This window comes from Vigna umbellata, chromosome 9, assembly GCF_029865625.1.
Source record: "Vigna umbellata cultivar VRB3 chromosome 9, Vumbellata_1.0, whole genome shotgun sequence".
NCBI classification, from domain to species: Eukaryota; Viridiplantae; Streptophyta; class Magnoliopsida; order Fabales; family Fabaceae; genus Vigna; species Vigna umbellata.
Window position 1 is genome coordinate 37,382,559 of NC_142173.1, and position 17,187 is coordinate 37,399,745.

Sequence of the window (17,187 nt, forward strand, 5' to 3'; positions counted from 1 at the left end):
ATAATTTAAGTTGTACAGGAACAAAAACAAGGCCGAAGAAAACTAAATATACGGTAGACATCCGCATCAGTAAATTATTGGTAAAAAATCTGGAAGTCACATGTGCAACTCAGCCGGCAACGTCTTCACTTTTGTTTTCTTTAAATAATAACTATTTAATTCTGGGAGAAGAGTGTTAAAAAAAATCAAGTTATTAGAAATTTTTTTAAAACTAACTATTTAGAACTTGTTAATTCTCTTATTATCCCTTTTAGTATTTTTTTCTAATCCTAAGGCTATATTGTTATTTTTATTTTTTTTTAGTTTTAGTCAACATACATGTGTATCCATCAAAAGAGAGAATATCCATATATGGAGATACACTGTTATCTTGTTGAATATCGATGGCGAAGAGTGAGTTAAAGGTGATTGGAAAATGGTCGAGTCCTTATGCTATGCGAGTGAAGATTGCCCTGAACATCAAAGCCCTTGAACATGAGCACTTTGAAGAAACGTTGAACCCCAAAAGCGACCTTCTTCTTCAATCCAACCCTGTCTATGGCAAAGTCCCAGTTCTCCTCCACCATGGCAGACCCATCTCTGAATCTTTGATCATAGTTCAATACATAGATGAAACATGGTCCACTGATCCTCCTATCCTCTCCTCCGATCCTCACGATAGAGCTCTTGCTCGCTTCTGGGCTGCTTACGTAGATGATAAAGTAAAGCTCTTTCTTTCCCCTTCTGTTTCCATGTTTGTAACTAATTGTTCAGCAAGTATAATTTTCTTTCAAATTGTTAAAAGATGAAATTAGTTTGATTTGATTTTACTATTTTGTGGATATGCTGCAGTGGTTTCCATCCATGAAAAGCATTATGACGGTTGAAGGAGAGGAGGAAAGGAAGCCATATTTTGAGGTGTTGGAAGAAGTACTTGAAAGGATGGAGGGTGCTTTCTGGAAATGCAGCAAAGGAAAGCCATTTTTTGCAGGAGACAGGATTGGATTCCTTGACATTGCTTTTGGGTGCTTCCTGGGATGGCTCAGTGTGATAGAACATAGGTATGAAAGGAAACTGCTGGTTGAAGCAAAGGCTCCTGCTTTGGTGAAATGGGCTGAGAGATTTGCTGCTGACCCTGCTGTCAAGGGGCTTATACCTGAGACTGATAAGCTTGTTGAGATTTCCAAGTCTCTTCAGATCAAATGGAGAGCTGCAATTGGCAAGAACTAGGATTGGGTAGTGGGAGATGTTTGTGCTGATGATGCATTTCGCTTGTATGATGAATTGTGTGGAAAAATAAAACTCATTTACTTTGGGTTCTGTTGCAGTTATATGTGTCTTTCTGCTCTCTTTACTTCAGAATTTTGGGTTGAAAATAATGTAAATTTTTTATGTGAATTAGACTCTTTGTCTCTTCCTCAATCCTTAGTGAAAACTGTTGTAAAACTTGTTATTTTACAAAAGATTCGTGCGAAAGAAACTGAAGCACGTTGCACTAATAAGGGTTAAATACCATTCCACAAGTCTCGAGATATTTGTTTATCAGTGTTATCATCTCGAAAGACTTGGGAGTTAGGTTTTGAATAACATCTTCCGTCAAATCTCCTCACGCAAGTCACGAAATCGGTTCTGGGCAGCTACTTCCATAAGATTATTTTTCCTTGGATCTCTCATTTTCATGCTCTATAAATAAAGCACCTCCTTCACTTTAAAATCATCATCAGAATCATTGTTCTCTCATTCTCTCTTCTCTTAGTTTCATTCTTTCTCTTTTCTTCTTCTCCTAAAAATATTCTGGGTTTATTTTTACTCTCTACTTAAGAGATCCTTGCTAGTTTTGAGATCCTCAGAAATTCTGAGAAGTTCCTGTTGTATCCTAGGGGCTTGCGCAATACACCGCGAATAAGTCCTCAAGGACAATGATCTACACGCCTCAGGAAGCATTTTGTTCGTGATTTTTATTCTATTATTGTCAGCTTCTACAACAATTTTAAGGACTTATGGCTGACAACAACAACAACTCAATCCCGGAGAAACAGAATATTGTTTCCGGAACTCAGACAGTCTTCGCGAAACCTTTCCCGGATGTATCAAAATTTGAAGTCTTCTCTGGTCAAAATTTTCGGCGCTGGCAAGAATGCGTGTCAACCCTCTTAGACATGTACGGAGTCGCTTTTGCTCTTTCATCTTCAAAACCCGACTCCAGTCTCCCTCCAAATTCAAAACAAGTTGAAGACTGGGTTCATGCGAACAAGGTATGCCGTCATACTTTACTTAGTGCACTCTCTAACGATTTGTTCGATGTATACTGTTCCTATAAAGAAGCGAAAGACATTTGTGATTCGTTGATTCTCAAATACACTGCTGAAGATATAGTCAGGCAAAGATTCATCATTGGGAATTACCATCGTTGGGAAATGGTCGAAGACAAGGACATAAAGTCGCAAATTAATGAGTACCACAAGCTACTCGAAGATATCAAAGCGGAGAACGTTCTTCTTCTAGATGAGTTTGTTTCAAAGCTTCTGATCGAGAAACTGCCGCCTTCCTGGACTGATTACAAGCAACAACTAAAACACAGACACAAGCAAATGTCACTTTCAGAGTTGATCATTCACATAATTATTGAAGATACCAACAGGAAAGAATGTGCTGTTGTGAGGGCCAAAGCATTGTCTGCAAAAGCAAACATGATAGAAGACAAACCTGCTCCAAAAAGGTACGAACACAAATCTGATCACAATAAGAAAAATAATTTTCAAAAATTTCGCCCTAACACATCTAACCCCACCTTTAAGAAGAAAAGAAATTGCTTTGTATGTGGGAAGCCGGGCCATCATGCACCGCAGTGCAGGCGCAAAGTAAGAAACGACAATCCTCCTAAGGCTAATATAGTCGAAGGAGATGACATTATTGCTACGGTCGTTTCTCAAGTAAATCTGATGACAAATGTGAGCAAGTGGGTGGTAGACTCTGGTGCTACCAGACATATCTGTGCAAACAGAAGTGCCTTTACCTCTTACACTAGTGTAGGGGATGGAGAAGAACACGTTTACCTCGGTGATTCCAGGACCACTCCTGTTCTGGGAAAAGGGAAAGTTCTTCTCAAACTCACATCTGGAAAGACTCTGACCTTGAGTGATGTGCTACATGTGCCACCAATCAGAGTTAATTTAATCTCTGTAGCACTACTGGGAAAAGTGGGGGTTAAAGTGTCACTCGAGTCTGACAAGATTGTAATGACAAAAAATAATATTTTTGTGGGGAAGGGATATTGTGATCAAGGTCTCTTTGTACTTAACATTTTTGAAAATATTAATGAATCATCTTCTTCTGCTTATATTATTGACTCATATGATATATGGCATGCTAGATTAGGACATTTGAATTCTTCTTATGTTATGAAATTAAAACAACTAGGATTAATTAATATGCATTACAAACAAAGTAGTAAATGTGATATATGTGTAGAATCTAAAATAACAAAGAAAACATGTTTTTTTGTAGAACGTCAAACTAAATTGTTAGGGTTATGATGGAAAACCATCAAGAAATCACATTGGACCTCTTACTAGAGCAATGGCAAGGAAGATTCAAGAAGAAGAAGGATCACCTAACATTTTACTTCTATGGAAGGTTACTTATAAAAATCCTTCTTCTCTTAACTAAAGCACTTATACTTTGTTTTGTAGGAATTAATAAATCTTGGAGACTATGATTGAGCCATCCAAGAAGTTAAATCAATAGAACCAAGCAAAGGAGCCAAAAAGGAGGTGCTTACGGCATGCACCAGCATTTTCCACGTGAATTGGCTGATTTGGAAGGAAGCATACACCTTGCTGGCTGAGCTGGAATGAGGCATGGACTTTGCTTGATCAAAATAAATCTGAATAATTTGAATTTAGGAGGGAATTAAAATCAGAAATTAGGCTACTCTTCACCTATAAATAAGAGGGCCTTGTCTTTGTATTGACTTACTTTTGAGCTTAGTAAATTGCTGCTGAATTTAATTTCCAGCCCTATTGCTCTTGAGTCATTTGTTCTCTCTACTTTTTCTTCCCTTTCATCTAGCTTTCTTCCATTGTAGGAAGGCCTTCTGAGCTGTGAGGTTCCCCCACATACTCATTCCACTCAAACACACCAACCATCAACTAATCTCACTCATTTTCCGCTGCATTCTCACTGCTGTTTTCAATCTGCTGCACCAATATTGTTCTGGATTTTTTTTTGAAGCTTTGTCTACAAGGTCCAGGTCATTCTAAGCATGGCTAAGCTTCCATCAAGTGGTATCAGAGCCTTGGTTGTCCACGCAAACCAGAGCTAAGTTCCTCTTCCATTTTCTGTTTCAGCTTTCCAAATCAGTGTGTTCTGTTTTGTTTCCAGAGGTGCTGTTTTTCATTTCTGTTTTGCTGTGTATTACTTTTCCAGTAGTTCAATTTGAGTTTCCTTTGTGTGTTGATGTTGTCCTTTCATTTTAAACGGTGAATTTTATTTGTTTGAGTCATTTCCAGCTTTAATTTTCAATTTCAGTGTTGTCTTGGTCATGTGCAAGTGAATATTGCAGTTTTAATTTCTGTCACTGCTTTGGTATTCTTTTCTGCTGGTTTAATTCGTTTTGCTTGAGTTCAAGTGCTAGATAAACTATATATCAACCAATAAAGGCAATGAGAATTTGTTCTAGCCTTGGTGATACAAGCTAAAGCACTAGAAATCCATTTTGATTTCAAATCTGTGTTGAACTCTGCTGCAGAATTTCAATTCTGTTTTTAAATCATGAATCTGTTTTCCAGTTGATTTTTTTTAATTCTAGTGCTTCATACAAATTTGGTTGATGATATTGAATGATGCTAAAAGTGTAGCAGATCATTACAAGCAATGAAATGCAATTTGCATAGCTTGGTTGCTCACAATTAATAGCATTCCACTGTTGCAGTTTTAATTCAAGCTTTTCACCGTGCTAAGTTTCCTTGAATTGTCTAATCTGAGTTTGTTCATGCTAAGCACATTAAATCTAGCTTAGATCTGTGTTTTTACACTTCTTAGAGTCATTTCCTTTGCTGTCCAGTTTTTGAATCCATGAAAAACTAAAAGTGGTTGGTTAATTGATGGTTTTTGCTGCATAATTTGGCCATAGCAAGGGTGATTTTCGAATCCTGCTGTTTCTGTGCTTTTGGAAAGCTTGAGCAAGTCTAAATGGATGATTAAAAGTTGTTAATACTGTTCATTTGGTCAAAATTGAAGTTATATGCAGATTGGATACTTAAACCATCAATTTTGAGTTAAAATTGGAAGTGGACCAGTGAATTTGAGTAGTAAGCGTTAATTCAGTTGTTTAAGAGTTTAAGCATGTTTAATATCATGAATTAAAGTTGTTTGAACATTCATCCAAGCTGCTGAAACACTGCTACTCATTTTGGGTTCCAAAACCACCATTTTAGTTCATAATTTTTGTGCAGATTTTGATTTTTTTCCAGCAACTGTTTTGGTAATTTTGGTTTAAATTACATTGCTGGATGGTGAAAAAGCTGGTTCAATGTTTAAAAATGAAAATACATGATCAAAAGAAGAAGAATCAAGTGTTAAAAAGCTGTTAGAACCAACCAATCCAGATTACAAATCTTGAAAAACAAAGCTGAAACTCAGTGAGGCATTTTATCAAACACTTTTGAAAATTATCAAACAGTTTGTATTGGAAGAATTTCTGAACTGTGCTTGTGTTTTTTTCTTGCTTTCTTCATCCATTCTAGTGCCTTTGATAAGTTCCTTTTGTGTACCTTTCATTGGTGTGCTGTTCCAAATTGTTGTGTCTATTTTTTGGCATCCTAAGTTTCAAAACAGCAGCATAGTTTGGTGCAAACAGCAGCATAGTTTGGTGCAGATTTTTAAACTGATTGGTGTGATTTTGCTGAGTTTTGGAGTGTATGTGCAAGCTGATTGGGGCATCCAGCACCAGAATCCTTCTCCTACTTTGGTAGCCTCCTAGGAAGTGGTTTGAGCATTGAAAGTGGAGCAAGAAGGAAGACTCAACAGCAGCCAAACACCACTGTCCAGCAGCTAAAAAACCCTGTTACAGCAGCTGAAAAACTCTATTACAGCAGCATTTCAAACCTGGAAAAAGAGCAACTCACACCTTCATTTTGAGTAGCTTTCTGCAGCAGCAAGAAGACAAAGCTCACATTACTTCTAGGCCTCATTTCAAGTTTATTTACACCAAATATCACGGAATTTGCTGTTTGAAATTGTATTTTTTTTTCTTTGCTGTTTTTTGAGCCAAGTAACTTGGAAAAATGCTCTTGAAGCAATTCCAAGTTCACAATTGAACATTGTAATAGTCCAATTTCGTTTTCTTAGTGTGGAAGTGTGTCAAGGGGCTCCAAGTGCCACTTGCACTTTCACTTAGGGTCGTCTAGCATTTACATTCTTGCATCTTTATTGCTTTCTTTAATTTCTTGCTTAATTTTTTTTTAAGTCTCCGTGGTATATAGGATTTCATAGCATTTAGTCAACCTTTCTTTGGTTTTAGGTTCATTTCATAACATTTGAAAAGAATTTGAAGAATTTCTACTTAGAAACTAAGGTAAAAGATAACTCTAAGGAAACTCTGGCTAAGGAAGAACTTGGTTTCTAAGCTTGTCCATTTGTGACTCACCTCTTCTTCCTGGGAGCTACTTAGAAACATCTTTTACCTCTAGAATCTCTTTAGAAAATTTTCACCAAAAATAAAATAAAGAAAGCTTGTGAAAATCTTTTCATTCATTACTTGTCAAATATTTTGAAAACCTTGTGAAAACCTCTTTCATTTGACAAGAATGAGTCAATCAAGTGTGCAAGGTAGCATCAAACCCAATAGTGAGAGTTCTTTAAGGGAGGAATTTCAACAAAAATTTGAACAAAGGGATAGAGAGATTAGTGAGCTCAAAGACATGATTAGTCAACTTTTGATTAATCAAGACAAAAAGAAAGAGAGATCTTCCCATAGGAGAAGAGAAGAATCATCATCTTCTCATAGTGAGCTTGAGCAATATAGTAGTCATCACAATGATGACCACTACCAAATGCCTCCTAGAAGACATCATAGAGTGAGAGAACACCATCCAAGAGAGCCCAAAATTGATCTACCTTCTTTTCATGGAAAGGATGATGTGGAAGAATATCTAGAGTGGGAAATGAAAGTTGAGCAATTGTTTGAGTGCCACCAAATAGATGATGAAAGGAGAGTCACCATGGCTTCTCTAAGCTTTCAAGGCTATGCCTTAATTTGGTGGACAGCCTTGGTCAAAGATTATAGGCTAAGACACTTACCTCCCATTAGATATTGGAATGAGTTGAGAACTGCCTTGAGGAGAGGCATGTACCAGCCTACTATGATAGGGAGATAATGGATAAACTCCATAAACTCCAACAAAGGAACATGAGTGTTGAGGAATATAGACAAAAAATGGAATTACTCATGTTGAGGGTTGGGATAAGAGAGGAACCAAGAATCACAATTGCTAGGTTCCAAAGTGGACTCAACTATGACATAAGAGATAGGGTTGAACTTATACCCTACAATGATCTCAATGAGTTAGTCCAACTTTGTGTGAGGGTAGAGCAACAACTAAAGAGGAAAAGCTCCACCAAGAAAGATTACCCTCATAGTTCTAATAAAAAAAAAGATTACCCTCATAGTTCTTACCATAAGAAAGAGTATAAGAGGGAGGGTAGTCAAACCAAGCCAAGATATGAAGACAGAGAGAGAGAGAGAGGAAAAGAAAAAGTCAAAGAACCTTCAAGAGATCATAAGAGTAAGGAGACTAAGTGCTTTAGATGTGGGGAAAAAGGGCACTATGCATCTGAGTGCCGCAATAGAAGGTCAACTTACATCCTTGAGCATGAGAGTGAAAGTGAGGGTTCTTCATATAGTGAGTCTGAAACATCCACTTCTGAAGAAGAAGAAGCTTTACCTTGTGATGGTGACTTACTTATGGTAAGAAGACTCCTGGAAAGTAAACATGTAGAATTAGAACAGTCACAAAGAGAGAACCTATTCCACACAAGATGCAAAGTTTTAGAAAAGACATGTTCAATGATAGTGGATAGTGGCTCTTGTTGCAACTGTTGTAGTTCTAGAATGGTAGAAAAGCTTGGCTTAACTACTACTCCTCATCCTAAACCTTACAAACTTCAATGGATCAAAGAGGATGATGGAATAGTAGTTAAAGAACAAGTAAGTGTACCTATTTCCATTGGCAAATATGAAGATCAAATTGTTTGTGATATAGTACCAATGGAAGCTGGGCACATATTACTTGGAAGACCTTGGCAATATGATAAACAAGCTTTACATGATGGAGTCACCAACAAAATCACCATTCAACACAAGGGAAAGAAAATTATTTTGTGTCCTCTTACACCTTCACAAGTAAGAGAGGACCAAATAATTCTTAAGAAGAAGTTGGATGGAGAAAAGAAAAAAGAAAATAAGAAAGAAAGAAAGAATTTGGTAACCCATGCCTCAGCCCATGAAGTTGTCCAACCTCAAACCTTAAATATTTCCAAAAATCTTTTTCTTGGACAACCTCATTTCCTTCTTTATTGCAAAGAGACATTTGTTTCAATCACTCATGAACTTGGTTCTCTACCAAAGGGGTTGCAAAAACTTTTAAAGGAATTTGATGATATATTTCCCAAAGAGGTACCAAGTGGGTTACCACCTTTGAGGGGAATAGAACATCAAATAGATTTGGTGCCTGGGGCAAGCCTACCCAATAGGCCAGCCTATAGAACCAACCCTATGGAAACAAAAGAAATAGAGAAACAAGTTAATGACTTGTTGAACAAAGGGTGGATCCAAAAGAGTTTAAGTCCCTATGCTGTGCCTGTGTTGTTGGTTCCTAAGAAGGATGGATCTTGGAGAATGTGTACAGATTGTAGGGCCATTAACAACATAACTGTCAAGTATAGGCACCCCATTCCTAGGCTAGATGATATGCTGAATGAATTACATGGAGCAAATTTTTTCACCAAAATTGATCTCAAAAGCGGATACCATCAAATAAGAATTCATGAAGGAGATGAATGGAAAACTGCTTTTAAGACCAAGTTTGGTTTGTATGAATGGTTAGTCATGCCCTTTGGCTTGACCAATGCTCCAAGTACATTCATGAGGTTAATGAACCATGTTCTTAGAGAATGCATAGGGAGATTTGTAGTGGTCTACTTTGATGATATCCTAATCTATAGTCAAGGCCTTCAAGAACATTTTAACCATGTCAGAAAAGTCTTGCTTCTTCTTAGAGAACATCATCTTTTTGCCAACTTTGACAAATGTACTTTTTGTCAAGAAAGTGTGATTTTCCTTGGATTCAAAGTGGGAAAAGAAGGTGTACATGTTGATCCAGAGAAGATCAAGGCTATACAAGAATGGCCAACCCCTAAAAATGTAGGAGAGGTGAGAAGTTTTCATGGGTTAGCAAGTTTTTATAGAAGATTTGTGAAAGACTTCTCCACCATAGCTGCTCCTTTAAATGAGCTAGTCAAGAAAGATATGCCTTTTATTTGGGGTGATAAGCAAGAGTTGTCTTTTGAGACTTTGAAACACAAGTTAACACATGCACCTATTCTAGTCTTGCCTGATTTTTCCAAAGCCTTTGAACTAGAATGTGATGCATCTGGGGTAGGAATAGGAGCTGTTTTAATACAAGGAGGACATCCCGTAGCTTACTTTAGTGAAAAACTTAGGGGGCCTACCTTAAACTATCCTACCTATGACAAAGAGTTGTATGCCCTCATTAGAGCTTTAAAAACTTGGGAGCATTACTTGGTAACTAGAGAATTCATCATACACACTGACCATGAATCTCTCAAGTACATTAAAGGGCAAGCAAAGCTAAACAAAAGACATGCAAAGTGGGTGGAATATCTTGAGCAATTTCCCTATGTCATCAAACACAAAAAGGGGAGTACTAATGTTGTTGCGGATGCTTTATCTAGAAGACATGCATTATTAGTAACCCTAGGATCCCAAATACTAGGATTTGATGACATAAAAGAGTTATATGAAAATGATGAAACATTTGCATCCACTTATTCATCATGTCTTAAGAAGCCTTTTGATGGATTCTATCTTTCTGAGGGGTATCTTTTTAATAAAGGAAAACTTTGTATACCCCAAGGATCCATTAGAAAACTTCTTATCAAAGAGAGTCATGGAGGAGGACTCATGGGCCATCATGGAGTTGATAAAACTTTAAACATTTTGAAAAGTAAATTTTATTGGCCACACATGAGAATAGATGTTCAAAGGCATTGTTCTAAATGTATAGCTTGTTTACAAGCTAAATCCAAAATTATTCCTCATGGACTCTATACACCTCTTCCTATAGCTAATACCCCTTGGGAGGACATAAGCATGGACTTTGTCTTAGGATTGCCAAGAACTCAAAGGGGGTATGATTCTATATTTGTGGTAGTAGATCGTTTTAGTAAAATGACTCATTTTATACCCTGCCACAAAGTAGATGATGCTAGCTATATCTCTAGACTCTTCTTTAAAGAAATAGTGAGATTGCATGGCTTACCCAAAACTATAGTGTCTGATAGAGATGTGAAGTTTCTAAGCCATTTTTGGAAAACTTTATGGGAAAAGCTTGGAACTAAACTTCTATTTTCTACTACATGTCACCCACAAACTGATGGGCAAACTGAAGTAGTAAATAGATCTTTATCTACATTATTAAGGGTAATATTAAGAGGAAATAACAAATCTTGGGATGAACATCTACCTCATATTGAATTTGCTTATAATAGAGTAGTCCACAAGACTACTAATCTTTCTCCTTTTGAGGTTGTTTATGGTTTTAACCCTATCACACCTCTTGATTTACTACCTCTTCCAGAATCATCTTCTTTTCTTCATAAAGAAGGTGCTTCTAAAGCGGAGTTTATCAAGAAGTTACATGAGAAAGTTAAAATCCAAATTGAAAAACAAACTCAAAAATATGCAGAATACAACAACAAAGGGAGAAAGAAAATAGTTTTTGAAAAAAGAGACCTAGTTTGGCTTCATTTGAGAAAGGAAAGGTTTCCCTCTCAAAGGAAATCCAAACTTAGTCCAAGAGGAGATGGTCCATTCAAGGTGGTCAAAAAGATAAATGATAATGCATACATATTAGACCTTCCTGAAAGTTATGGTGTCAGTCCTACTTTTAACATCTGCTATTTAATTCCTTTCACAGGAGATGATCAACAGGATGAAGCAGATCTGAGGACAGATCTTTTTCAAGAGGGAGGGTCTGATGGAAAACCATCAAGAAATCACATTGGACCTCTTACTAGAGCAATGGCAAGGAAGATTCAAGAAGAAGAAGGATCACTTAACATTTTACTTCTATGGAAGGTTACTTATAAAAATCCTTCTTCTCTTAACTAAAGCACTTATACTTTGTTTTGTAGGAATTAATAAATCTTGGAGACTATGATTGAGCCATCTAAGAAGTTAAATCAATAGAACCAAGCAAAGGAGCCAAAAAGGAGGTGCTTACGGCATGCACCAGCATTTTCCACGTGAATTGGCTGATTTGGAAGGAAGCATACACCTTGCTGGCTGAGCTGGAATGAGGCATGGACTTTGCTTGATCAAAATAAATCTGAATAATTTGAATTTAGGAGGGAATTAAAATCAGAAATTAGGCTACTCTTCACCTATAAATAAGAGGGCCTTGTCTTTGTATTGACTTACTTTTGAGCTTAGTAAATTGCTGCTGAATTTAATTTCCAGCCCTATTGCTCTTGAGTCATTTGTTCTCTCTACTTTCTCTTCCCTTTCATCTAGCTTCCTTCCATTGTAGGAAGGCCTTCTGAGCTGTGAGGTTCCCCCACATACTCATTTCACTCAAACACACCAACCATCAACCAATCTCACTCATTTTCCGCTGCATTCTCACTCCTGTTTTCAATCTGCTGCACCAATACTGTTCTGGATTTTTTTTTGAAGCTTTGTCTGCAAGGTCCAGGTCATTCTAAGCATGGCTAAGCTTCCATCAGGTTAATTCATACTGATCTAGCTGATATGAAACAAACCATGTCTAGAGGAGGTAAAAATTATTTTGTGACCTTTATAGATGATTATTCTAGATACACCAAAGTATACTTAATCAAACACAAAGATGAAGCCTTTGATGTATTTTTAACCTATAAAGCAGAAGTAGAAAATCAATTGAATAAAAATATTAAAAGAATTAGATCAGATAGAGGTGGTGAATATGTTTTGTTTAATGACTTTTGTGTTAAAGAAGGTATCATCCATGAGGTAACTCCACCATATTCACCTGAGTCTAATGGAGTAGCTGAGAGAAAGAATAGAACTCTTAAGGAGATGATGAATGCTATGCTTATTAGTTCTAGTGCACCTGATAACCTTTGGGGAGAAGCCTTGCTTACTGCGTGTTTTGTACAAAATAGAATACCTCATAAGAAAACTGGTAAAACTCCGTATGAGCTGTGGAGAGGTTATCAACCTAACCTTAAATATTTAAGAGTATGGGGGTTTCTAGCCAAGGTGATGTTACCCGATCCTAAGAAAAGGAAAATAGGCTCTAAAACCTCTGATTGTATGTTCTTAGGTTATGATGAACATAGTGCTGCCTATAGGTTTCTAGTTCTTAAAAAAGTGATACACTTGAAAGAAATTCTATAATGAAGACGAAAAATGCTGAGTTTTTTAAACATGTTTTTCCTTTAAAGGTTAGTGAGACGTCTCAACCTATAGAAAATAATAATAATAGTGATGCCTTGTGTGAGGAATTAAGAAGAAGTAAAAGACAAAGGAAGGAAACTTCATTTGGTAATGATTTCTATACCTATCTAGTTGATAATGATCCAAGTAACTTTGTAGAAGCCATTAGTGCTCCTGATGCAAAACAATGGGATAAAGCCATTATGACTGAAATTGAATCAATTCAGAAAAGTAATACTTGGACCTTAGTAGATTTGCCTAAAGGAGGAAAACCCATTGGTTGTAAGTGGATCTTTAAGAAAAAGTATCATCTTGATGGATATATAGAGAAGTATAAGGCAAGATTAGTAGCAAAAGATTTTACTCAAAAACCCAACATAGATTACTTTGATACTTTTGCCACTGTGACTAGGATTTCCTCTGTTCGAGTTCTGTTAGCCTTAGCAGCCATCCATAAGCTAGTGATACACCAAATGGATGTTAAAACTGCCTTTTTGAATGGTGATTTAGAGGAGGAAATTTATATGACTCAACCTGAAGGGTGTGTAGTACCTGGTCAAGAGAATAAAGTTTGTAAACTTTTAAAATCTTTGTATGGTTTGAAACAAGCACCAAAACAGTGGCATGAAAAACTAGATAATGTATTGTTATGTGATGATTTTTCACCTAATGATGTTGATAAATGTGTGTACTCTAAATCTGAAAATGGTGATTGTGTCATTATATGTTTGTATGTGGATGACATGTTAATTTTTGGTACATGCAATGAGATTGTTACTGGAACTAAACTGTTTCTAGGATCAAACTTTGAAATGAAAGACATGGGTGAAACCAATGTAATTTTAGGTGTTAAAATCATAAGGACGGGAGATAGTATATTACTATCCCAAGAACAATACATTGATAAACTTCTTAAGAAGTTTGGGTATTATGATTTCAAACCCGTGAGTACCCCTTATGATGATAACTCTAAATTAATGAAAAATAGAGGAGAATCATTATCTCAGCCTCAATATGCCCAGATAATTGGGAGCTTACTGCACTTGATGAACTTTTCTAGACCTGATATTGCTTATGCCGTAGGTAGACTGAGTAGGTACACTCAATGTCCAAATCAAGAACATTGGGATGCACTTTCGAGGCTTATGAGATACATAAGAGGTTCAATGGATTATGCCATTGAACATAGTGGATTTCCTATTGTACTAGAAGGGTATAGTGATGCTAACTGGATCTCTGATTCAGATGAGACAAAATCCACTAATGGTTATGTATTCACACTTGTGGGTGGTGTGATTACATGGAGATCAGCCAGACAAACTATTATTGCAAGATCAACAATGGAATCTGAGTTTGTCGCTCTTGAGATGGCTGGTAGTGAGGCGGAGTGGTTGAAAAACTTCTTAGTAAACATTCCACTAGGAATGAAACCAACCCTATCGGTGTCAATACACTGTGATTGCCAATCGGCAATAACTATAGCTAAAAATAAGAATTACAATGGAAAGAATAGACATATCCAATTGAGACACAATTTGGTGAAGCAGCCGCTAAAGAGTGGAACTATTTCCATTGACTATGTGAAATCAGAACGAAATCTAGCAGATCCTCTGACAAAACCCTTGGGAAGAAATATGATATTAGAAACATCGAGGGGAATGAGACTTAAGCCACTAACAAACAAACAAGTGATGGTAACCCAACCTTTGTGATTGGAGATCCCATGAATAAGGTTCATATGGGTAAAAACAAGTCACTTGTTAGTTCTGATAGCACTAATTTGATTTTAAATCAAATATGTTCATTCCTATGGTGTGTGTGAAAGTGCTAGAGACTGCATTATTGAGAGGTTAAACTTTGTAATTAAACAAAGTTTTTAATGATCTTCATATCCCTTATGGTTGGTGTATGATTTGCAGCATATACTTGATGAAATCACCTATATGAGTGTCAAGTGGGGTCGCTTGCATGAGACCTTGGCATGATCTCTAGAGCACTCATGAATACCGGGCACGTGCATGGCCTATTAAGCGCATCAAAGCGATAACAGCAAGGATTGTGGGGGTGTACTGTGATTGATAAACCTCTAACACACTCAAGTGTCTTTGGTTCATATAGCTTGTTATACCAACTACACTATGTGTTAAGTTTCTCGATCTATGAATAGTTCATATAGCTTGTTATACCAGCTCTGATGCATTACATCTTATAAAACCCAGGATTTTGTTTTCTTTTCCCTTTCAATCTTTATTTCTCGTCTTTTGCAATACGTGGGGGATTGTTGTAAAACTTGTTATTTTGCAAAAGATTCGTGCGAAAGAAACTGAAGCATGTTGCACTAATAAGGGTCAAATATCATCCCACAAGTCTCGGGATATTTGTTTATCAGTGTTACCATCCCGAAAGGCTTGGGAGTTAGGTTTTGAATAACATCTTCCGTCAAATCTCCTCACGCAAGTCACGAAATCGGTTTTGGGCAGCTACTTTCACCAGATTATTTTTCCTTGGATCTCTCATTTTCATGCTCTATAAATTGAGCACCTTCTTCACTTTAAAATCTTCATCAGAATCATTATTCTCTCATTCTCTCTTCTCTTAGTTTCATTCTTTCTCTTTTCTTCTTCTCCTAAAAATATTCTGGGTTTATTTTTATTCTCTACTTAAGAGATTCTTGCTAGTTCTGAGTTCCTCAGAAATTCTGACAAGTTCCTGTTGTATCTTGGGGGCTTGTGCAATACACCACGGATAAATCCTTAAAGACAGTGATCTACGCGCCTCAGGAAGTATTTTGTTCGTGATTTTTATTCTATTATTGTCAGGTTCTACAACATCTATCAAGATGAGCTTAGAGAAATTTGATTTTGATTGAAATTAATTTTATACACATATTCTACAATAATAAGCTTATATAAGTTTAGATTATTTGGGATTAGAGTGTTGTTCTAAGTTCTATTTTGGTAACAGTTAGCAGTTAGGACTTGCATATCTCAATAATGAATACAAAGGATCATTTCAACTAGAATACACTTCCATACTAGAAAAGTTTTCCGGAGTTTTCTCATAAGCAGTGTTGCACATCTACATTTTATTCACATTTGCAGTTACAATTTTTACTGATATTCATTGTAGTACCATATTAAACACATTTCTTTTGAAAAAAAGAAATATGGGAAGAATTATTTAAGATAATAATGGACGAATTTTTGAAAAAAAGAAGTTTTGAGAGAAACATGTTTAATAAGTTCTCTTTAATTGTCATATCAAAGGACGAATAATCTCTTACCGAGTTTACCTTTACAAAAATATTTGAAAACAAATGACTTTTTGAATAAACTAAAATTAGATTATTTATAAGTTATTAGGTTATTTAGATATGATTTTTTAAAGTGTGATTTTTAATTTATACATAAACTATTTTTAATATATAGAAAAAATATTCAGTTTCTTTTTTTAAATTCTTTTTCTTGTAAACTATTTTGGTACACCGAATAGTCTTGTATCACTTAGGAATCGAGACCAAGAGTAGTTTATATATAATTTCTTCCTTTTATCTTTTGAGACGATTTTAAAGACAATCATGACAAAGTTCTAGTCTCCAAAAGCGGACAATACATCGGGAATGCAGTGATTGACTATAGAGATGTCTTGATGGAATTGAGATTGAAACATTGGTGTCCATCGTGAGGCTAAAAACAAGGTTTTAAGGAAAAATCATTCATTCCCTTAACCGCTCCATGGGGGATGAACCCTTATTCTTCTTAAACCTCGACTGAGAGCTTATGTTTCAGTATGCCTAATAGTCTAACATCTCTTAGAAGTCGAGGCCAATTTCATCCTTCGAAGCATTTTTTGAGGACAAAATTGTGACGACACTCTAGGTGATTGATCCTAGCGATGCAATCTCATCGGACTTGGATGAAACATTGACGCCCACCGTGGGGCCGAAAATGGGTTTTTAAAAACGAATCATTGATTCCCTTAAGTCCTTCATTGGGAATGAATCACATTCCCCTTAGACCTTGACTAGGGGGCTTATATTTTAGTATGCTCAATAATCTCACATCGCTTAGGAGTCGAGGCCAAAGGCATTTTAAATACTCCTTCCTCCTTCAACCCTCTAAGATGCCTTTTAATGGCAAAACTATGAAAAAGTTCTAGGCTCCAAAGTGGGTAATGCCTCATTTACGATGATTGACTTTAACGATGTCCCTTGTCGGACTTGGGATCAAAACATTGGTGTCGTCTATGAGAATGAAAACATTTTTCCCATGCCATCCATTGGGGACAAACCTTCATTCCCCTTAGACCTTGACTAAGGGTTGTGTTCCAGTACACCCAATAGTCTTACTTCGCTTAGGAGTTGAGGCCAAAGGCAGTTTAAATACCATTTCCTCCTTCCACCTTCTAAGGCACCTTTTAAGGACAAAACCGTCACAGAGCTCTATCCTCCAAAATAGACAATACCTCAGATGTGTGGTGATTGACCTTAA

At 36.5% G+C, this 17,187-nt stretch overlaps 1 protein-coding gene across 1 annotated transcript; it reads left to right on the plus strand.

Moving 5' to 3' along the window:
* Positions 1-357: 357 nt before the first annotated feature.
* On the plus strand, positions 358-1,377 carry LOC124820393 (glutathione S-transferase U17-like). Its single transcript, XM_047292064.2, has 2 exons — positions 358-701; positions 832-1,377. Exons 1-2 carry the CDS (start codon positions 384-386, stop codon positions 1,207-1,209), a joined length of 696 nt encoding a protein of 231 aa, XP_047148020.1. The 5' UTR covers positions 358-383; the 3' UTR covers positions 1,210-1,377.
* The last annotated feature ends 15,810 nt before the right edge of the window (positions 1,378-17,187 follow it).